The following is a 24,546-nucleotide window of genomic DNA, read 5'->3' on the forward strand; positions in this document are numbered from 1 at the left end:
AGAAAATAAACCATCGAGTCCTGGTAACATTTTTTACTCTAGAAGGCCCCCACACATCACTATGGATCAAAGAAAACAGATAGGATGGAGTGTAAATTTGACTTGGGTAATTAGTCCGAACATGCTTAGAATACTGACAAATTTTACATTGAAACGTGTAAATCTGAATTCTTAAACAAAGAGAGAAACAATTTCTGAAGGTAAGCAAAGTTTGGATGTCCTAATTTATGATGTCACAATATAATTACACTCTTATTTGAATGAAAAGTAGAGAAACAAACAGGTGGAATAGAGTAGCAATTGCTGGAATTTATTTCAGTTTTTGAATAAGTCCTTTTAAGAACGTAGAGCCCCGAATATGCCTCAACACTGCCAATTATCTTCCCCGAAGTTCGATCCTGAAATTCACACACATCTTTTGAGAATTTTGCAACACAATCCATATCAATAGTAAGTTTATTAATAGATAAGAGGTTGCAGTCTAGATTAGGCACAAAAAGTACAGCATGTAGCGTGAAACTAGTGGACAAAACAACCGATCCAATACCTGCCACCTTTGATAATGAGCCATCGGCAATCCTTCCCTTCCAATCTTTGTCACATGGCTGAAAATTGGTTAACAGTTCACTATTTCCAGTAATGTGGTAAGAAGCTCTTGAGTCAACAATCCATAGAGTAGATAGCTTACTTTTAGCGGTAAAAACATGTAGAGGGTTACCTTTGTGGGCTATAGAACCTACTGCTATTGTAGAGGCATGAAGCTGTGTTTTACCAAAAGTATTTTGCAACCACTCCATCTATTCTTTGTTGAATAAGCTCAGATTTAAGGGCAGTAACAGTGTCTTCGGTGGCTGTTAGGTTACCCCTACTCCGCCTTTCACATGTTGGTTTCCAATCCGGAGGCTTGCCATGGATATCCCAGCATGTATCCTTTGTGTGACCAGTCTTGTGACAATGGTCACACCAAGGACGACCCTTCTTTTACTTGATATTTGTTGGGTTGCCTCCTCAGGTAAATAGGGCAAAGTGTTCCAGGCTTGGATTTGAAGGCTTTAACATCAGTTTTAGCCTACTTTCTTCTTTACGAACCTCAGCAAACGCCTCCCTGATATTTGGTAGAGGTTTTGTGCCAAGAATCCTATCTCTCACGCCATTTAGATTTTTATTTAAACCAACCAAAAACTTATACAGCTGCTTCTTCTCCACTATTTTCTTGTATTGTGTTGAATCTTCAATGCACTTCTATTGAATAGTGTCACACTTACCCAGTTGAAGCCAAAACTTATTCAAGGAATTGAAGTATTGAGTGACTTGAGACTCACCTTGCCTAGATCATCAAGAATACTCTCTATCTCAAACAACTTGGAGGTATTCTCAATATGGGAGTAGGCTTCCCTAGCAGCCTCCCAAATTCTTGCGTTGTGTCGTATAACAGGAAATTCTCACCTATCTCATTGTTCATTGAATTAATCAACCAAGACATCACCATGTTGTTCTCGGCCTTCCAAATTCGGTGCTTTGATTCCCCCTCCTTCGGTTTGCTGGCAACTCCAGTTAGATAATCATCTTTTCATTTTTCACATATAAACATCATCAACGATTGTGACCATTGAATATAGTTTTGGCCATTCAGTTTGCGACCAGTGATAGTAAACGGATTGATGTTATCCGTGCCTATAGAATTGGTGGTTTGGAAAGGAATAATCTCGAATGAGTAACTGCTTTTGCTGGCCATGATGTAAGTCGATCAGGTTCGACAGCTATAGAAGGGATGGATTAATGAGGCGGCGGATAAAGGCTAGGGTTAACAAAGAGAAGGGAGAAAAGAATTATGTTATGATACCAAGCAGAAATCCTCTTTTTGGAAGAATAATACACTGTGTATATTCCCTTGGAAATGCCACAAATATATACACAATGGATCATAAGAATTCTTCTAGATTTAAGAGATTAAATTCGTACTTTGTAGGACTAGATTACAACAACCTTAAATACAAACAAATTTAATCAAAAATAATTAAGAAAGATAAGATGTAACAGCAATATAAATCAAGATAAATCACAGAGGATAAATCAGCAAATAACGAGCTCAGCAATAGCTTGACCATTAGCTCAGCAGCTCGGCCCTCTATCAGCTCGGCCATCAACTTAGCAGCTCAGCCTTCCATCAGCTCGGCAGCTCAACCTAACAACTTCTGATCTACAAGACACATACCACTTTTGGCAAGAGAACAAGAACCTGAAGATTTATTAAGAGATTCAAGAAGGTGTCTCAATCTTCCTATGTCTTCTTTGTTGAATTTTGTAGACTCCTCCTTGTCTGGCTATGCAGTGTCGATTAGTGACTGCTCTTTGTTGGCCGAATTAGCTTGGTTGTTTCCTTGGCCCTTGAATCCTCCTATCCATGCCAAAACTTGGGCCTTACCATGTAGTTTAAAACAGTTCTCATGAGTGTGGCGAGGTTTGTTGCAGTAGGTGCACCACAATCCATCTTTGCTAGATTGTTTTCTTGATTCTGCTAGACTCAAATAATTTATAATTGTTTCTTTTATTCCTTCCTTCTCCAGGTCTACGAGAGATCATTGTTGCAGCCCCTTGTATACAAGGTTCTATAAGGGTAAAAGTGTTTTCAAAGACACATTTGAGATTCAGATATATCAGCTAAAGATCATAGATAAAGACGTGCCCAACAACACATTCAAGTCAAGGTATGTGTTTTATGAATTTCTTCTTACGTCCTTTGGACTAACAAATGCCCTTGTATCAGAAATGGATATGATAAACAAGGTATGTTGGCCCTATATAGACAGATGTAATATTTTTTTTGTGACAATATTTTGTTCTATTCATGAAGCTGAGAATATCACACTGAACTCCAAAGAGTGGTGTTCTATACATTGAAGGAGCATCAACTACATGCCAAGTTCTCAAAATGCAAGTTTTAGTAGACAAGCATCGTCTCTCCTAGGGCACATGATGTTGTACGATGGAGTGTCAGTCAATTCAAGAAAAGTAAAGGCAATACAGAATCGGGAGCAACCTAAGAATGTGCTAAAATTATGAGCTTCTTGGTTGGAGTTACCATAGAAGGTTCATGGGAAGGATTTTCTCAAACTGTAGCACCCTTGACTAAATTGACTAAAAAAAATGTTAGCATGGAAGTGATCACTCCTAGCCATAGTTATTAAAGGCGCAAGGCGAGACACATGCCCAACAAAGGAAAGGCGCACCGAGAAAAAAGTATAATTAAATAAAATATAAGCAAATTAAAAGAATAAAAACAAAATATAATATTGTAACAAGTATTCATCATCAAATTCAAACATAAACAATTCATAATCAAACAAAAAATTTCAAGAAAATAAACACATCAATAATAACATCCAACATCAATCATAAGATGATCTTGATCAAAAACAATATATTCTTATTGTTGTAAAAGGAAAATATTGAAAAAAAAAAAAGAAAAGAAAAGAAAAGAAAAGAAAAGTTTAAAAAAATTCGACAACACTCCCCCCTAATAATAGTGATAATTTTAATTTTAAAGTGAAAAAAATAAATAAAAAAAAAAAAGAGCGAGAGAGAGAGGGGGGAGGCAAAACCAAATAGAAGAAAAAAAGAAAAAGAGGGACGAGAAGAGAAAAAAAGAAAAAACATATCTATTTCAGTGGTAGTTGACCCTTTTCTGCTGCCAATGGGCTAATCTTGTTAGAAGAGTAAGTGTAAACTGCCCTTTGGTGTTACGAGAAGGAAGAGAGGCTTTTAGGGCCGCCTCACCTTGGGGGCTCAGAGGCGTGCGCAAGGGCTGGCACCCCTTGCACGTTGTGCTTGAGGCATGCCTTTCACAACTATGCTCCTGGCTCAAGGCAACTTGAGAGGCATGACCTAGAGCTTGTAACAATGATTTTTTACTTTAAGCTATTGAGGCCTTGTATATATGTGAAGACATTTGAGGTGACCACTAATCATACGAGGTTGAAGTTCTTGTTCTCCAAGAAGAGAAAAATATGTGATCATGTTGACATTTAAACTTCCTAATGGATTTGATCTGCACTATTTTGTGACATTTTGTAAGGCCAATGTGGTGGCTGAAGCATTGGGTAGGAAGAGTCCTATGATTACGGCTAGTACGCTAGCCAAGGAAAGGTCCTTGTAGGAGGGATTTAGTGAGATGATGAGAGGAGCAAGTCCGAAAGGACCTATGTGTCATGACCCAATCCCACCTTGGGCCACGAACCAGGCAACAATTGCTCATCAAACCCTGGCACTACAACAGGCCTGAGACTGCATATTCATGGGACACGGGATGCACAAATATTAAGTCAAGTAATCATCTCCTTGACTAACTCACTAGGGATTAAATGCGTACATAATGGAAGCATAAAAATGCAAATAACTCAGTGTTTAACTGTTGGTGAGACTTGTCCTCCTATCCACACCATACAAACACATATATATACAAGGGGGCAAGTTTTGTACCATATGCATTAGGATCAACAACCCCTAACAATCATCAAACTAAAAACCTACAGACATGCAATAATATGAATGACACTATAACTCATAAGATACCTATTGACGCCATGTGTAGTGCGTGTGTAAAAAAAAACACATCAAAATGAACCCTTAAAAGAACCAACTTCAATGGCCGAAGCTTGGCCTTCAAGAAGATACAAAAACATGACTGTTTTGCTAAGAAAACCCAAATAGGTTGCTGAAATTTGTATTGAAAAAAACTTGATTACAACTCCTAACTTCTAGGTATATTTATAGTATTTGGCTAATCCAAATCCATCTAATATTTGTAAACAAAATCCAACTAGAATCCTAATAGAAATAAATTCTAAGAAAAAGTCAACTAGAATCTTAATAGAAATAAAACCCTAATCAAACATGAAATAGAATCCTAAATCAAGTAGAATCCTAAAATATATGAAATATTAAAATACTATTTACTACTATTTCAGTGCTGCTGTTCCAACGCTATTGTTCCGGTTTAGTCAAGTCGACCTTGGGCTGGGTCTTGATTGGTGATCACATCATTTACCTCCACTTGAGAAAAAATTCGACTTCAAATTTTGATCCGGGTTGGACAAATCCACGTCCGACAAGTACAAAGAGATATTAGCCACATTGAATGTTTGGAAATACTCATATGAATAGGCAAATCCATAACATAAGCATTATCATTGGTCTTCTTTGTAATCTTGTAAGAACCATATTTCTTTGACTTGAACTTTTTTTTATTTCTTGCTGGAATTCATTCATTCTTCAAGAATATCATGACTTCATCTTCAACCTAAAATACCTTGTGCTTTCTATGCTTGTCAGTTGTCTCCTTGTACTTCTTATTTGTGCAATTTTTGCTTGACATCTTCCTGAACCGCTTGAACTTTTCTGCTAAGGGAACATGAGCAAAGACATTCCTTCCCCTCTTAACCCTATCTTTGTTGGCATGGGTCCAACCATCATCGTGTTTATTGCCATCTGCCTTCACTGTATTATTACTGTTAGATTGAGGACATTGAACATTCTATCTTGAGTGTTTTTCTAATCTGATAAATTTTATCACAAGTCCTTCTCTTTTCATCAGCTTTCTTGATTTTGACTCCTCAACAGCTTCCGAATTCATCTGTAGATTTTTCTTGCCTAGAGAAGGATTCTTTTGCAACTGTTTCGAATAGAGTCTTATTCCATGACTACCGACAGTGACTCCATCACTTAAAATATTGATGCTTGAATCCTCCTTTGGTCTAAGCACTTGATTAGCTATAGTAGCAACTGCTACATCATTCTTAGTTTTGGAATCTAATTTCAGATTAATACCAAAAGCAGTTGCACTACCCGAGTTAACTAGCCTGGGAGATCCAACACCCCTATCCACAAAGAGACCCCTCTGACCATCTTGCTTTTGTAAACACAAAGGTGAATATGTTCTTATTGCCTTCGATTCAACCATCTCAGAGCCTGAATAAACTGTAGAAGGATCTGCTACCATGGCCTCCATCTCCTTTACAGTCACAAGCTGATCGGAAGAAACACCACCATCCTTGAATTGCGAAGCAATGCCTGAGCCCTTAGGATTGAAAAATACCCTAGTATGAGTCAATAACCTTGGAGTTTCTGTCATGTTAGTAGCATAAATCAGACCTGAGTTTGCAAACGTTGAGGTTGCTGGGACAACATAATGTTTAAGATCAAGCTCCAAACTCATCAAAAAGCCATTCTTTCATTTATACTCATTGTTTCCCCAATCATTGTGTTGTTGCGCATTCCTCCTAACCCCTTTACCACTAAGGTTGGCTATCATATGACCAAGATCATCCTCATCGTCGCTATCATCCATCATTAGTCTTCTAGGATTAATGAGGACAAGATTAATGGCTGGTCTTCCCAGTTTGATTCACACCCTTAGTCCGGTTCCGATTATTCTTAACTCGTTGTAAAACACCCAATTGGTTGCAGATTCACTCCAATTGTTGTTGCATTGTACAAGTTATTTCCCGTTGTTCTTCGATTGCTCTCCAAACCGTGGGCAGCCTTCGATCACCGTCACGAGGCTGGTTACTACCGTTACCTTCAAGATTGGCCATCTGATTGGTTGATGAATCGCTCTGATACCACCTGACGCAGCATATAATGCGTGTATGAAAAAAAACATACCAAAATAAACCCTTGAAAGAACAAAATTCAATGGCCGAAGCTTGGCCTTCAAGAAGATGCAAAAATATGACTGTTTTGCTAAGAAAACCCAAATAGGTTGCTGAAATTTGTATTGAAAACTTGATTACAACTCCTAACTTCTAGGTATATTTATAGTGTTTGACTAATCCAAATCCATCTAATATTTGCAAACAAAATCCAACTAAAATCCTAATAAAAATAAATCCAAAGTAAAAGTCAACTAGAATCCTGATAGAAATAAAACTCTAATCAAACATGAAATAGAATCCTAAAATATATGAAGTATTAAAATACTATTTACTACTATTTCAGTGCTACTGTTCCGGCGCTACTGTTCCGGTTTAGTTGGGTCGACCTTGGGTCAGGTCTTGATTGGTGACTGCATCACCTACATATTGAACTTTTAGCCAAAACAAAAGACCAGTCCAACCAGCATGCAGATAACACTCTTGATAAAGCTAACAGGAATAGGTTAGTTTCATATCCTTCCTATACCCTTCCTATACGGAGATGAACTCTGCTCTCCAAAATCATGGCTTCCTTGTTACAGCCCTCCAGCGATACACCCATGATGATAAAAAAAAAATTGGTTCTACTAGGAGCCAAGCGGAGGTGTCCTTGCCACTCTCATAGTGAAGAAAACACACTGCTACAAATATGCACTATCAGCCAGATACAATTCTCCAGAACTGTAATATCAGTTTCTTTTGTTTTCACAAATGATTTTTTGCTCCTTTTCTATTGATTATTATTATTTTTTTATATCCAACATCTAGCATAGACAACTTGCTAGTTTCCTAAAATAAATGGCATGCTCAAGGAACTAACCTGGAGAATATTAGCTACACCTTCAGGATAAAACTCCCTGTGCCTGGCAGTCCCAGGGAGTGGATCTCCTTCATCATTTTGGTCAACTTTTTCTCCTCCTCCTGTATTTCCCTTGTCTGGCAAGAGCATGTCAGTAAATGCCCCCATCTCATGGAGTTTCTTGCAAGCAGCCAAGCAAACAGCCTAAAAATTAAGAAAACCAGTGACATGTTTGCCTTGAAGGAGAACTATGAAGCTTCACATCATTAACGTGAGAAGTGCATGCCTGTCGTGCAAGATGCATTGAACTGCAAACAGGACCCTCAAGTTTCTCAAATGGTGCATTACAGGGGAGCTGGAGCCTGCATGAATATTCAGTGGGACCACCTGGCTTCTCATGGCGCTCCATAATAAACTCAGGACGAAGAATTGAGTATCTGAAAACAGATGCAACAACTTAATCTACATCCCTAAATGACAAAAGTTAAAATAAAAAAGATAACAGTCATAAAGATTGAAACTGCACCTGTCACTGGGTAGCTGAGAACAATAGAAGTGAATGAGTCCCACAGCAGAATTCAAGCTCACAACAGCACCTGTAGACTCCACCTGATACATTGTACCTGGTGTTGTATCCACCGACACTAACCTTGTTGTGCCCTTAAGATGGCTAAGGTCAGTTCTCTCTATTGCTTCTTTTCTCAAAGTTTCTTCACTATTTCTAGCATTTCTCAAAAATGCTTCATGCGATAAATTTCCCCTATAAAAGTCATTCAAAGGGATAAAATACATTGATTATTTATATCTGAAACTAGTTGGCATTTTATACTTATCACCAAGTGGAGTTTAGTGCAGTTATGGAACCAAATTATGATTGATACCATACCTCTCAACCATCAAAATGTAATCCGACCCAGGCTTTCTAGCACGACCCCTAGATTGAATATATGCTAAAACAGTTTTTGCAAGGTCAAAGCGGATAACCACATTGCATTGCCGTATATCAAGACCTTCCTCAGCAACACTAGTGGCAACCAGCAAAGTCACCTGAAATCCAAATAGCAAGTTTCAACAAGACAATGGCACATACAACTTATCTTAGAAAGAAGCTCTTTTTTTTTTACATACACGACCATCTCGGAATTTGTCAATCGTGTCTTGCATTTGGCATGTCCGCATTTCTTGACTATTGTTGTGCCCAATCAAACTTGCGGACTTGACAAAACTAAGGGATGGAAGCTCTGCAAAAACCTGCATATTAACAGAACATAACAATCTACAAGTGACAAACATGAAACAAAAACTAATTTTCATGGAAAAAATGGCATGCAGTCAAAGTTAAACCTTTGGAAGAACTAAGGCAGCCACAACTCGCTCAACAAAGATAATTGCACGGAAGTCCTCTGTATGCTGATATTTTAGAAGTACTTTAATCAAAGACTGCACCTTTGGTGTAACCTTGCCATCAGCTACTGCAGCTCCTATAATCACATCTACATGCTCTCCACCAGAGACAACTAGTAACATAATAACAAACACATAAGATATTCCAGAGTAAAGCCCATAACAACTAACAAAGATATTAAGAAAAGGGAAAAAATAAAGGTAGCAAACTTTTTTGCAGTTTTTTTTTTTGGCTTGGTCGTCTGCAAATTGACAAGCTTGCAATGCATAGTATTGATGCCTTGGTGCATCCTCCAATAAAACAATGTTCTTTGTGCATGCTTGGGGAGCAGACAAGAAGAAAAGGGAAAAAAGAGGGAAGCCCCTCAAAAGATATTCCATGTCAAAACAAACGAGAGCAGCAAAGTTATGAGGTCCAGCAGTGAATTCACATAATATCAGTCACTAAATTCATGAGATGAAACAAATGTTTATGGTCCTAAAATGACGAGTTTTAGCAAATGAGAACAACAATTAATCAGTAAAATATTTCATTGGACCACTATTATATCATATCTGACAATTTGATCAAAACTTTTTCTTTTGTTGGAAAACTTCATATAAGAATGAGCAATTTAGTTGAGCCCCTTATTAAGTAAGCCTCTCTTGAAAAAAGGGTGAGGCTATTTTATTGTTGTGGAGAGTGATAAGAGAGTTGTTGAACAAACTCACGTCACACACTTGCACTCAACCCTCAAGAAATACACTGAACACTCATGGTAAAGGCAGAACAAGAATAGGAACAAAAAACAACACACACACACACAAGGGACAACGGATTTATCTTGGTTTGGATCACCTTTAAACTGGTGAATCCTACGTCCAGACTGATCAGAGGGCTTATATCTTGAAACAATAGGAATGATACAATGCACTGCACTCACAGCTCTATGATTGAGCTATCCTCACTAAGATTACAAAGACTAAGGATTTTTTCTCTAGTAGTACACAATCACAAGATACAATGAAAAACAAGAGAAATAAAAGACTTACCCCGACCCTCTATTATAGATCATAGAGGCGGGAGTTATAAGGAGAAAATACCTAACTAACAGGTAGTTACCTTATTTGGTAGTTACTGTTACAAACGCCTAACTACTCCTAGACACCAGTCTTCAACGACTTATTCTCTTATGTCCTTTATATTCTTCCAAGCCATAAGACTAATCTTAGGCAAATTCTAACAAATTCTCCACCATTTGCATAACATTAGTCTTCATCAAAATAGATACCTACTCTCTTTAACACATGACTTAATCTTCTGTTCAAGTATCCTAGACTACTTGAAGTAGCTCCAAACAGTGCTTCAGCTTTGCCATAGTGACTGCCTTTGTGAACATATCTGTAGCATTCTCATCACCTGCAACTTTTATCAATTTTACCTCTTTTTTATCTAATATTCCCCTGATAAAATGGTGACGAACATAAATATGCTTAGTCCTTTCATGGTGTGCTTGGTTCTTGGACAAGTGTATGGTACTTTGACTATCACACATCAAAGTGGCATCCACTAGTGTCCCAAGAAGCTCACTAGCTAATCCTTTTAGCCATATAGCTTCCTTAATAGCCTCCGAAACAACTATGTATTCTACCTCAGTTGTTGATAAAGCCACCACATGTTGGAGGCTTGCTTTTCAACTGATTGTGGAGTTCCACAATTTGAAAAGACAACCGGTTGTGGACCTCCTCTTATCCAGATCAGCTACATAATTAGCATCTGAATAACCTATAATACTTGTTGTTTCTCCTATTTTAGCTCCACCATAAGACAAAACCATGTCATTAGATCCCTTCAGATACCTAAATACCCATTTAATAGCATTCCAGTGTGTTTTACCTGGATTTGCCATGAATCTACTCACAACATTCATTGCATGGGCCAAATCAGGTCTAGTGCACACCATACTATACACAAGGCTGCCCACAACACTACAAAATGGTATGACACTCATCTCATTTTAACTTTCCTCACCCTTAGGTGATTGATCTAAGGATAACTTTAAGTGTTGTGCAAATGGCACACTTACAGCCTTTGCATCTACCATACCAAACTTCCTAATTAGTTTCTCTAGGTAGGATTTCTGAGATAGGTACAGCTTCCTCTGTTGCTTATTTCTAGTGATTTCAATCCCTAATATTTTCCTAGCTTCCCCTAACTCCTTCATTTCAAACTCTGATTTTAATATCAACTTTAATTGCTGAATTTCCTTATCAGATTGACCTACTATCAGCATGTCATCCACGTAGAGGAGTAGATAAGTGAAATACTAGATGAAACATGTTTGAAATATACACAACAATCATATGAACTTCTAACATATCCCTATTTTAGCATAACCGTATCAAACTTCCTATACCATTGTCTTGGGGATTACTTAAGTCCATAAAGAGATTTCCTAAGTAAACATACATGTTCCACCTTTCCTCTAGATTCAAAACCTTTAAGTTGTTCCATTAAGATCCTTTCATCTAAATCACCATGAAGAAATGTTGTGGTTACATCCATTTGTTCCAAATTTAGGTTTAGGTGTGTTGTCATGGCAAGCAACACTCGAATAGAGGTATGTCTCACAACTGATGAGAATACCTCATTGAAATCTATATCCCGAACTTCTAGCCACCAACCTAGCCTTATACCTAGGTTTGGATTATTTCCAACCCCTTCTTTTATCTTATATAGCCATTTACAGCCAACAATTCGCTGTCCTTGAGGCCCTATCAATCAGCACCCAAGTCTGATTCTTTCTCAAGGACTCAATTTCGAACTTCATGGCATCCATCCACTTTTGGGATTCTTTTGATTTCACTGCATCTTCGAATGACACTAGCCCTATAACCTCTTATGCACTTGTTAGTGCATAAGAAACAAGGTCTAAAAATCCATATCTAACTAGTGGTCTACATATTAGTGATATGCCCCACAAGCCAATTATATTTTATGTAAAGGATCATACTTTTTATTGTGATTCTTTTTATTCAATCAATTGCTATTTCAAAGGCATTATATTTTATTTGTCATTAATGATTGTCATCATTATTTATTGCAATCTATACTTGAGAAAGTCCATAGATCAAATAGGCTCATAGAATATGGTCGTGCATAGAGATGACAATCATGAAATATATTCCTTATAAGCCTTGATCTTAAATGTTCCTAATCATAGAGTTATTAGGAATTGACACTAATAACTCGGATAGACTAGCACATATAATGCATGCTCAATCGGGAGAATGTCTTATTTCATGGACATTGGTGTGAGGACACTAGTGCATATATGTGGGTGCTTATTAGAAGAATAAGTACATTGAACTGACCCGCTACAGAATTCCTAATGGTTATTGTTCAATGTCAAATTAGAATTCTTGTGTTGCAAGGCTTAATGCATATTTTAGTCCATGGACTAATAAAAAAAATGGCTTTAAGGATATCAACTAAATTGTGCTTACTATTCATCCCTAGACAAAATAATTTTATACACTTTTACTCCCTGGCTTAACTGACGTTAACTGAGACGTTATCTTTGCCTCGTCACGTTGCCACGTCATTGACACGTCACTCCTCAACACTGCCACGTCACCACGACTTAATGCATTTTCTAGTCCCTGAACTAATAAAAAAATGGCTTCAAGGATATCAACTAAATTGTGTTCACTATTCATCCCTAGACAAAATAATTTTATACACTTTTAGTCCTTGGTTTAACTGAGGTTAATTGAGACGTTAACTTTACCTTGTTACGCTGCCACGTCACTATCACATCACTCATAATATCCACGTCCGATGTCCATATTTCTATAAAAAAAAAAAAAAAAAAACGTCTACACACCCAGCCATGGCTGCCGGTAGCCATGGGGAGCCCTTTTTCCCTCCTTTCCCGCTCTCCTCGTTCTAAACCGCTCTTGCCTCTGCACCCGTCGTCGATTCAACCATTATCGGTCGCCTCAGAAAGACTGGGGGTCGAGGACCCTAAACCCAGCAATCGGGGAATGGCTAAGGGTCGGGGACCAAGGTTCTGGGGTTCCCCGACCCCCAACAGCTGACGGCCATGGCGGCCAATCACCAGACCACTAGGTTCCCGGTCTCAGCCACAGCTAGGTCAAGGAACCCAACCTCCCCATGGCCATGGTCGGGGAGCTCAACTGTAGAGACGTTTTTTTTTTTTTTTTTTTATATATATAAAAATATGGACAATAGAAGTGGATATTATGAGTGACGTGGTAGTGACGTGGCAGCGTGATGAGACAAAGTTAACGTCTCAGTTAAGCCAGGGACTAAAAGTGTATAAAATTATTGTGTCCTGGGATGAATAATGAGGATAATTTAGTTGATATCCTTAAAGCCATTTTTTTATTATAGTCCAGGGACTAAAAAATGCATTAAGCCGTGATGACATGGTAGTGACGTGGCAGCGTGACAAGGCAAAGTTAACGTCTCAGGTAACGTTGGTTAAGTCAGGGACTAAAAGTGTATAAAAAAATTTTGTTCAGGGATGAATAGTGAGCACATTTTAGTTGATATCCTTAAAGCCATTTTTTTTATTAGTTTAAGGACTAAAAAATGTATTAAGCCTGTGTTGCAATTATGCAAACTGGTCCATAGACTTGAGACATCATGGTAGTCTTATATTTGATTGGTTACGCCTTGGTGCTGTTTGGATTCTAAAGGAATTGTTAACAAACTGTCACTGGGCATGGCCTTGTCACATATGAAGGCTTATGAATGTCAATAAAGAATTTGTCACTTATCATACAGATAAGAGGATGTCCAATGCATTCCAATAATTTCATGACTCTAGAAATCCTTGGCCAAGATGAAGTGAAAATCAAAAGGTGCGTTGATTTCACCTATCAAGTCATAAATTTGGAATGGAAACATGGTTATTGAATAGTTAGGATTCGACATAAAACCATACCCTAAATTCAATCGGAACATTGACTGATGAAAGGATTTTACTGCATGGTAATTGCAATTGAAAAGGTCCGCGTTTTTTCATCATTAGCTAGGTATTCATGGCATGTTGCTAGACGTTAACCATGATATGTAAGGATTTTAGAATTAATTTGATTAATTCTAAAACTATTAATTAAAGAGTTTAATAAAGAAACCCATGAAATGTGTTTGAATTAAACCAATAAGTTGGGCCCTAAAGTAGCCCAATAGAGTTGGGTCCTACATCTAGTCTAATGGTAGACCTAAGGGGTCACACACTTGGATCGAGCCCAGTTCACAACGAGCCCAGTTCACAATTAAAGGAGAGAACTAGCCCAATATGATTTGGGTTCGGCCCTAAAACGTTTAGGGTTTTGTCATGGCATGATTAGGGTTTTGTGCTCTATAAATATGCCACTTATAAACATGGAAAAGTAGAAGAAAATTTTTGTTCTCTCAAAACGTCCAAGGTTGCTAGCACAACTTGGGATATCATGGAAATGGTCGATTGTGTGGACTGACTTAGAGGAGTTCGCGTTTGCGTCTCTACGGATCGAAAACAGACGGGATCAAAGGCTACACGGTTGCAATTTCCCAACACTACAACTCCTCCTTTGCCTATCCCTAGCCACATTATACCTTTGGGTATCCGGCTAGTCACCTACATTGGAGTCACCGTCACTCTCCTCCTCACTCTCCTCTTGATGAGCAGAATCCTGTTCATGAGGAGTTTCTAAGTCATTTTCAAGAATTCCACCTTGAACCTCAACATCTATTGACTTGAATTTTTCTTCTAAGTCTGGATGGTCATCAACATTAACCCCCTTTATCGTAGACCCTTCATCAAATGTCACATCCCTTGTAACAATGGTCCTCGGCCCTTCAATTTCTAGGTTCCATAGTTTATAACATTTTACACCAGTGGGATAACCTATAAACAGAAACTTCTTTGCCCTAGGTTCCAGTTTGCCTTCCTTCACATAAGCATAGGCCAAGCAACCAAATACTCTAAGGTGATCTAGGTTTGGTTTGTGACCTGTCCATTTTTCATAGGGTGTTTTAAACTCAATAGCAGCAAGTGGGGATCTATTGATCACATGTGCTACAATTGACATTGCTTTCCCCCAAAATGACTTAGGCAAATTTGCATGGAATAGTATACATCTCACTCTTTCCAATAGAGTCCTATTCATCCTCTCAGCCAAACCATTTTTGTTTTGGACTTCCACGGATGGTTAAATGTCTCATTATCCCACTCTCATTGCACATTTGAGCAAATTTCTTATTGCAGAATTCTAAACCATTATCGGTCCTAATGGTTTTAATGGTTCTCCCCTTTTGGTTTTCTACCATAATCTTCCATGTCTTAAAGCCCTCAAATGTATGATGCTTTGACTTTAAGACATACCCATACCATCCTTGAATCATCATCAGTGATAGAAAGGAAAATATCTAGAGCCTCCATGAGTTAGGGTTTGAGATGGTCCCCAAAGATCTGAGTGTATGCAATCTAATGGTGCCTTCAAGGAGTGAATAGCCTTCCTACTAAATTTGACTTTGGCAGCTTTGCCATATATGCAGGACTCACATTTATCGAGTCCTGCAACCTGACCTTGACCTAGGATGCCTTGTTTTGCTAGCTCTTTTAGCCCTTATTCACTAAGGTGTGACATTCTTAGATGCCACAATCTAGCCTGCATGTGAGCTTTGTTTCCCACCACTATAGCTTCCCCACTTAAAGTGGTGGTTTGCAGAATGTATATACCATTGTACAACATGGCTCTCATGAATACCAAGGACCCTCTAGAAACTCTCAAGACTCCACCATCACCCTTAAAGTTATAGCCATTCCTGTCTGGTTCACCAAGAGATTAAATTTCTCTTTAATTCTGGAACGTGCTTAACTGCTGACAGTGTTCTACATAAGCCATCATGCATCTTAAGTCTTATATCACCTATCCCTAGCACCTTACATTCATGGTCATTTCCTAGTAGGACTTTTCCTCCATTGATTTCTTGATAGTTTAGGAAACAATGCCTCTTTGGTGTCATGTGGTATGAACAACCAGAATCCATTATCCATACCTCATTTTCAGCCTTCTCTGAAACCACAAGAGCATCAACACTATCATATCCGAACTCACATATACTAACTCCACCATCAGAATTACATCTATCTTGAAAATCCTTTTTCTTCTTAGGACAATTTTTCTTAATGTGACCCTTCTCGTGACAATAATAACATTTAATTGATTTCTTTCCAAGTCTAGACCTAGATCTTAGCCTACCCCTTCCCCTAGGGTCTCTTCTATCTGAATTTTACAGTAAGGACATCTCCCGAAGAGTTTTTCCCTTCTACCTTGTTCTACAATTCTTTAGAATTAAGGGCCCCTATTACATCATCTAATGATAGGGTGTCTTTGTAGAAGAAGTATTCTCTATATTTTCTTATTCTGCAAGTTGTTGTGTTAATTTAGCTAATAATTGTATGTATTGTGGCGGTGTAGTTAGGAGGTTATCTTGTTGAGTATAAATATAAACTCAGCATAGCTTTTGTAATACTTTTTTGATTCAATTTGAGTTTATTTAGTGAATTATGAGAGTTTCTTCTCTCTCGATTGTGCCCTAGCCTACCATTCTTGTTTGCCCTAGCATATTGTTTCATGGTATCAAAGCCACTGACGCAAGTCATGAATTTGAATCCTGATCTTAGTGCCACCTCTTCTCTTCCACCTAGCTCATCCTCTTCTTTATCATCTGCATCGCAGTTGGATTTTGCTGTGGTTGCAAAGGCATTTAGTTTTATTCCAATAAAATTGGATTCCAACAATTATATCTTTTGGAAGGGGCAAGTTCTAGCTACGATCAGAGCTTTTGATTTACTATCGTTCCTTAACAAGATTCCACCTCCACCGAAGTACATAGCAAATCCTAATAATAGAGAATCTAGAGCTCAGACAGTAAACTTGGAGTACCTTAATTGGCTGCGATCGGACTAGTTGCTTCTAGGCTGACTCTTTTTGACAATTGACAAAGAGGTCAGGTGATTCATTGTGAATCATTTGCCAAGGTATGGTCTTCACTTGAAAGTTTATATTCACGACAAACAATTGCTAAATCCTTTCAACTAAAGCAGCAACTAAGATCAATTAAGAAGGATTCTTTGTTTATTAATGACTATATTCTTAAGCTCAAAACGATTGGACATTCTCTAGCCGCAATAGGTCAGCCTTTGGATGATAGGTGAGCCTTTGGATGATTATATTCTTAAGCTCAAAACAATTGGACATTCTCTAGCCGGAATAGGTGAGCCTTTTGCAATCCTTAACGGATTAGGCATAGTTCTGAAAGGCGCGAGGCGCAAAGGGTCCTGGAGCCTGAGGCGCGAGGCGCAAAGGGTCCTGGAGCCTGAGGCGCGAGGCGCACGAGGCGAGGCGCGCCTTTGCGAAGCGAGGCGCACCTTTTAGAAAAAAAACTAAAAATCTTGTAAAATCATAAAAAACTATCAAATTATCAATAATAACACATGCATATCATTAATGTTTCATTATCTTCAAATTCTAAACTAACAACATCAAAGTTAATTCATTCATCATACAATTTCTAAACTAGAAACATCATCAAAGTTCAAACTTAAAGTCTCAAACTCAAACAAGTACCAACCATCGTGCAAAGTTCTAAACAAACATATAAACACTACAAGTCCACAATCAATAAAGAAGTTTTAATCATCATCATCATCATACCCTTCACCAAATTGAAAATCATCATCTTACGGTGCCATATTTTGCTCATCCCTGATTCCCTGTTATTTTTCTTCTTTTGCATGTACTCTCCAATCTCTTGTTTTGTTGATGGAGGACATTTTGGAATAGCTTTAGTATTCTCCACAATCAATAAACACTACAAGTCCACAATCAAGAAAATGCTTTCATTTTGAAAAATGCTATTTTTCTAGGTCTGGAAGATTAGCGCATTTTTTCTAAGTCTGGAAGATTAGGGCATTATAAGGAGACATATAAAAAAATGTTTTCATTTTGAAAAACTAACTCCCGGTATTTTGATAGTTAATATTCATTGTTGTTAAAATGATTTTTAATGAATTTTTCAAGAAATAGTATGTATGTATTTTGGGGGTGGTAAAATCGCTAAATCCTGAATTTGTACTAAAATCAAAATTCTATTTTCTTATTGTTATGGATTTTGATTTTTTAGATATTTTTATTGAATCCAAATGGGGGGTACTTTCTTATTTACATTTATGTATTAAAGTAAATGGAAGGTAAAATATAAATAAAAGAAAATGTGGACATTTACTTAAACTAAAGAAATGTAAATAAGTAGTGATGTATACATGCTGAAACTGAGAAGAGGGGATGCTGGAGAGGAGAGAAAAAAGTGATGCAGGCAGGATGCAGGCGCAATTTTCATGAGGCGCGCCTAGGCGCGCCTCAGCGCCTCACCTTACAAGGCGGCGCGCCTTGCAGAAACCGCCTCGCCTCAGCCCAGGCGAGGCGCCAAACTGGCGCCTTAAGGCGCCTTGCGCCTAGGCGCGCCTTTAATAACTATGGGATTAGGTCATGATTATGAAACAATGGTGAACCTAATTAATTACCAAATGGATGAAATAGATCTTGAGAAAGTGCAGTACTTGTTGTTAATGCACAAACAAAGACTAGCCTCTAAGAATTTACCACAATCGACAATTAATTTTGATTCATTTACACTTTCATCTATGCAAGTCAATATGACTACATATATAGAAAGAGGTGCTAGTAATTTTGTGAACAATAGAGATGGTTTGGGTCAAAGAGGAGGTGGTTATATGAATAGAGGTGGAAGAGGATGAGGCAAATAGTCTGGTAGGCGGATTTATTGCCAATTGTGTGGCAAGCCAATTACAGTCTCTACCATGTTACCATGTTTTAGGATGTCTACAAAGGGCTCATATGATCTAGGTAAGGAATGAAGCAAGACCAATGCCTTGTCTTTATCTTCATATTTTACCTCTATGTTTTCAAGATCTAAGCAAAGGTTGTTAAACTCATCTATATGATCTTGAAGCTTTTGGCCATCATTCATTTTGAAAGTGAAAAATCTTGCCTTTATGTATAAGCGACTAGATAGTGACTTTGTCATGTACAGGCTCTCCAACTTGAGCCAAATCTCCGTAGCCGTCTTCATTTTGGAAACCCTCAACACCTTGTCGCCAAGACTAAGGATCAACGTGTTGCAGGCCTTCTTTAGGATCTCCTTCTTCTGTTCTAGTGTATATGTCTTAGGCATCTTGGCTTCTCCCTCTAATGCTTCCTCAAGGCCAAGATTGTCAAGGAGGGCACGCATCTTCATCTTCCATAGGGCAAAGTCATTTTGCCCGTCAAACTTCTCAATGTCATGTCTTGAGGTGGATGAAGATGACGCCATAGTTTTGAATTGAGTCGTGTCTCTTTACCTTGAGTAAATTCTTGACTTCTTGAATGTGGAGAACAAGGCTCTAATACCAAATTGTTGAACAAACTCACGTCACACACTCGCACTCAACCCTCAAGAAAGACACTTAACACTCACGGTAAAGACAGAACAAGAATAAGAACAAAATACAACAACAACACACACAAGGGACATCAAATTTATCCTGGTTTGAATCACCTTTGAACTGGTGAATCCTACATCCAAACTGATCACAGGGCTTATGGCTTTCACTATCTTGAAACAATAGGAACGATACAATGCATTGCACTCACAGCTCTATGACCAAGCTATCCTCACTGAGATTACAAAGACTAAGGCTTTTCTCTCTAGCAATACACAATCACAAGATATAATGAAAAACCCGACCCTCTATTTATAGACCATAGAGGTGAGAGTTACAAGGAGAAAATACCTAACTAACCAGTAGTTACCTTATTTGGTAGTTACCGTTACAAACACCTAACTACCCTTAGATAACGATCTTCAACGGCTTATTCTCTCTTGTCCTTTATATTCTTCCGAGCCATAAGACTAATCTTAGGCAAACTCTAACAAGAGTGAAAAGATCCTTGGAGCTGGCAGCAAATGAAATGCTGTAGATTTGCAGAGTTCTAGAAAGTGTCATCCACCCCATTGAAACTAGGACTCAAAGATGTATCTATACTAGAGAATGGAAGTTGGCGGTTTGTTGTGAAGAGAATAGAGAAGGTAAGCATTTGGTAATGGCAAGAGACCAGGTTGGAGAGATGTACTTTGTTTATACTGCCCAAGCTAGGATTGGAGGTTTGAGAGAATTTGCCTTCAATCCCAAAATCCTCATCACTTGTGGAGCTGGAAACAAACAAGGTAATGCCACCTATTTGGAAGTAGCAAAGGTGACTTCTTGGTCAAAGCTAAAACTGAAGGTTATATATGGGGGGTGAGTTAGATTTGATGGCATTCATTACAGCACAAACCCATCTCCTCTCAGCTGTGAGACCAACCCAGCAAGCATCCCCCTGTTGCTTCTTGTTGATTAATCCTCCCCTGCTTCCTTCATTTCTGATTTGTCTCATTGTTATTGAATTGTGTTATTGTCATTTTAAAAGCTCAGTTCTCGGCTGGTAGTGGTCTTTTGATATTGGTTTGTGGGTTTAATAGGTACTGAAACAGGAATTGTTTCACTTTGGTCAGGTTGTGATATATGTATATATGTGTACGTGCGCGTAGTGCATTAGTTTGTTTGTGACATATTTGTGTATGTGTGAAAAAAGCTTGGACTTTGGGGGAATTACATACATATATACTAAATATATACATATATCATCCTCAAGGATTCGAAATGTTGCGTTGGACTACAATAATTATAAGTAGCAGTAGAGTTTCAATGGAGCAGGGTGTTTGTGAAGTAGCAGTAGAAGTGTTCCATGTAACAGTGGAGTTCAAGTGTTCTTTTGCTTTATTCCAATTTTTATCCCAGCCAATTTTTCAGGCCTGAGCGTCAGGAGAAGATGAAATGAGGGAGATGATGAAAAGATAAACTCAGCATTAATCTATAAAATGAGTTGTTCTGTGCTTTATATCAGGGGCAAAAATATCCAGACGGTGCAAACTTTTAATCCCACCCAAGTGGGATTATTTTATACTTGGGGGGAAGGTGGGACAAATTTATCCCACTTTGGCGGGATAAATATGTCAAAGTCCTTATGCTTGTCTCGAACAAGATAGGTTTAAATCCTTATGCTTGTCTTGAACAAGATAGGTTTACGGTCCAAACGAATTGAATAGATTCGATTTTGAATTTCTACTATGTTGAATTAAGAGATAGGGAGTCCAGTGGGCCGAGAATGGTGCAAGATAAGGATCCAAAATCTTAAGGAAGTTAGAAGTTAGAGATAAAGGATAATTCAGTTTAAATTATATTCCTAAAATTTAGAGATAGCTAGTTTGTATTTTAAATAAACTTCGATATCTTGTAAATAGAGTAGACTTCTATAGGAGGTAGATGTCTTGTACTCATATGCATAGTTGTTAAATCGAGATTCGAATCGAGAATCGAAATTCTTATTTTATGAATCATGAATCGAGAATCGAATCGAATCGTAAGATTCGGTACACATTCTCAATTTCAACTATAAATAATATATATCCATAGAAAATAAATAATGTACCCACCATGATCAATTCTTTTAAATATAAATAGATAAATAAACTTCTAAATATATTTGCTAAGTTTAAAATTATACCAAAAGGCAAAAGTATATTCATGTTGGCTTTAAATTCAAATTACACCAAACCAAACCACTTTCAAAATAACAAGTTAGAAAAAAAAAAAAAAAAACCTACAATTATAAGGTTACTAATAAACTCCATTGTCCATAATCTTCACTAGTTATCAATAATCTTCATCTTCAAGTTCAAGAGCATCACCATCTTCATCATTTTCATCATCTTCTTTGTTTTCAAAGATAGCCAAATAGAACAAATATTTGATTAAAGCGCACATGCAGACAAAGTCGCACAAATTGGACGAATCGTGCTATTCATGCGATTCACGGTCGATTCGTCCGATTCATAGTTGATTTTAAGGGATTTTCGATTCACCCTATAAATTCAACTCGACTTCTATATGAATCGAGCCAAATCGTACGATTCGAATCGTGAATCGTACAATTCTAAGGGATTTTAGATTCACCCTATAGATTCGACTCGATTTCTATATGAATCAAGTCGAATCGTATGATTCGAATCGTGAATCGTAAGATTCTAACAATGCTCATATGTATATACGTACATCCTATGCACGAATGAAGTAGAAGAGAATTTCCTTTCTCCTAAATATTTTTTACATGGTATTAGAGCAAGATTTTTTTTCCTATTATCAAACCCTAAGGGATTAGCCGCAGCATAATCCAACCTCCTTTTACCCGTATCTGCCAATCTTGCTGTGATTCACAATGATAGGCAGAAGCAGTCAACCCTCCGAGATCATTCCCCTACCAAACAGCAACCCTGGAACCATTGACAACAACATGTTCACCATTATAGGGCACAAACTAAATGGTCAGAACTATTTGCAATGATCACAATCAGTGTTGATGTTTATATGCGACAAGGGAAAAGATAATTACTTAACAGGAGCCACAACCAAACCGAGAGAAGCAAAACCAGGATTCAAAGCATGGAAGTCCAAAAATAATATGGTGATATCTTGGCTCATCAACTCTATGACAAATGAAATAGGTGAAAATTTTCTTCTTTATGACTCCGCACAAGAGATTTGGATGGCTGCTAGGGAAGTCTACTCACATATTGAGAATACCTCTGAATTATTTGAGATAGAGAGCATACTTGATGATCTAAAGTAAGGAGATTTTCATGTTACACAATATTTTAAGTCCCTAAACAAGTATTGACTTCAATTGGATAAGTATGACACTATCCAATGGAGGTGTACAGATGATTCAGCAAGGTATAAGCAGATTGTGGAAAAGAAGAGACTATACAAGTTTCACATAGGTTTGAACAAAAACCTAGATGGAGTAAGAGGGAGAATCCTTGGTACAAAGCCTCTGCCAAGTCTTAGAGAAGCATTTCCAGAAGTTCGAAGGGAGGAAAGCTGGATGAAAGTCATGTTGAAGCCTACAAACCCGACCTTGGAGCAATAAGCTTTAATCACCTGGGGAAGCCATCAAACTTCAGCTAAACTAAAGAAGGGGCATCTTGGTGTGACCACTGTCCCAAGACATGCCACACTAAGGACACTTGCTAGGAAATCCATGGGAAGCCACCTGATTGGAAGTCCGCCCATGAAAGGAAGAGTAGAGGTACCTTACTCTCCACAGAGGAAACCACAACAGCCCCATCACCCAACCTATTTAGCAAAGAACAAATGGAATGGCTTCAAAATATGTTTGGCAAGACACAAATTTCTCAGTCTCCTACATTGGCATCCGGTTCTATAGCCCATAAAGGTAACAACTTCCATGCCTTGACTGCTAAGAGTAATTTTTCTGTTGTATGGGTTGTTGATTTAGGGGCTTCAAATCATATGACTAGAGATACTAATCTACTAACTAGATTTCAACCATGCAAGCAAGATTGGATAGTAAGAATTCATGATGGCTCACTATCAAAGGTGGTTGGAATAGGTTTATTGACTATATCTACAAACCTTACCTTAAATTTTGTACTCTTGGTGCCAAATCTAGACTGCAACCTATTATCAGTTAGTAAGTTGCTTGTTGAACATGATTGTGTGGTTAAATTCTCACAAAATTAGTGTGAATTTCAGGATCGGATTTTGGGGAAGACGATTGGCAGTACTGAGACATGTTCGAGACTCTACATCCTTTAAGGGACTACTTCCAGCAATAAGCTTGCTCATTTCAACAATGGTTCCCCTATTAAACTCTCTGTTTGTCTCTCTAATTTTCATTTTAACAATAATAGTGCAATTATGTTATGGCACTATAGACTAGGACATCCTCATTTTGTTTACCTCCGAAAATTGTTTCCCTCATTATATGAGAATCAAGACCCACATATGTTGCAATGTGAAATCTATCAATTCTCTAAAGATGTTCAAAACACTTATCATAGTCAGACCTATACTCCATCTTACCCTTTTTCTTTGATTCATAGTGATGTGTGGGGGCCTTCGAGGATTAAAAACATTACAAGGGCTCGTTGTTCATATCCTTTATTGATGAACATACTAGCTTCACTTGGGTGTTTCTTATGAAAGATAAATCTGAAGTTGGTCCTATTTTCCAAACCTTTCTTTCAATGGTACAACATCAATTTAATGCCAAAATTCAGATCCTAGGGACTGATGATGGCAAAGAATACTTCAATTATATTCTTTGCCATTATCTCTCCCAACAAAGTATTATACATCAAAGTTCATGTGTTGATACCCCTCAACAAAATGGGGTTACTGATCGGAAGAACCGACACCTATTAGAAGTGGCAAGATCCTTATTGTTTTCTACTAATGTTCCTGTAGAAATAGAAGTAGTTTTGGATATAGAATATTCTTTGTATTTTTAGAAGCTATGTATATTCTGTGTATATTCCTCTTTCCTCTTGTGTTATTCTCTTCCTCTATAAGGAGAAAAGAGAATCAACATATTATGATATATAAGAAATAGAGAAGTACCTAGTTTATATGGTACCAAAGCAGGAATTAAGGATTAAATCACAGTCGTCCACTGTGAAACCCTAACTTC

General features: G+C 37.8%; 1 protein-coding gene across 2 annotated transcripts in view; it reads right to left on the minus strand.

The window, feature by feature from the left end:
* Positions 1-24,546, minus strand: part of LOC127802753 (endoribonuclease Dicer homolog 1) — an 80,656-nt gene that overhangs the window by 13,527 nt on the left and 42,583 nt on the right. For both annotated transcript variants that reach the window (XM_052338759.1, XM_052338760.1), the window contains exons 6-11: positions 8,836-9,008; positions 8,620-8,742; positions 8,378-8,538; positions 8,018-8,251; positions 7,778-7,928; positions 7,513-7,695 (exon numbers count right to left, since the gene is read on the minus strand). In XM_052338759.1, coding sequence (XP_052194719.1) covers positions 7,513-7,695; positions 7,778-7,928; positions 8,018-8,251; positions 8,378-8,538; positions 8,620-8,742; positions 8,836-9,008 — 1,025 coding nt within the window. The remainder of the gene's footprint in view (positions 1-7,512; positions 7,696-7,777; positions 7,929-8,017; positions 8,252-8,377; positions 8,539-8,619; positions 8,743-8,835; positions 9,009-24,546) is intronic.

Source organism: Diospyros lotus, chromosome 5, assembly GCF_014633365.1.
Source record: "Diospyros lotus cultivar Yz01 chromosome 5, ASM1463336v1, whole genome shotgun sequence".
Taxonomy (NCBI): Eukaryota; Viridiplantae; Streptophyta; class Magnoliopsida; order Ericales; family Ebenaceae; genus Diospyros; species Diospyros lotus.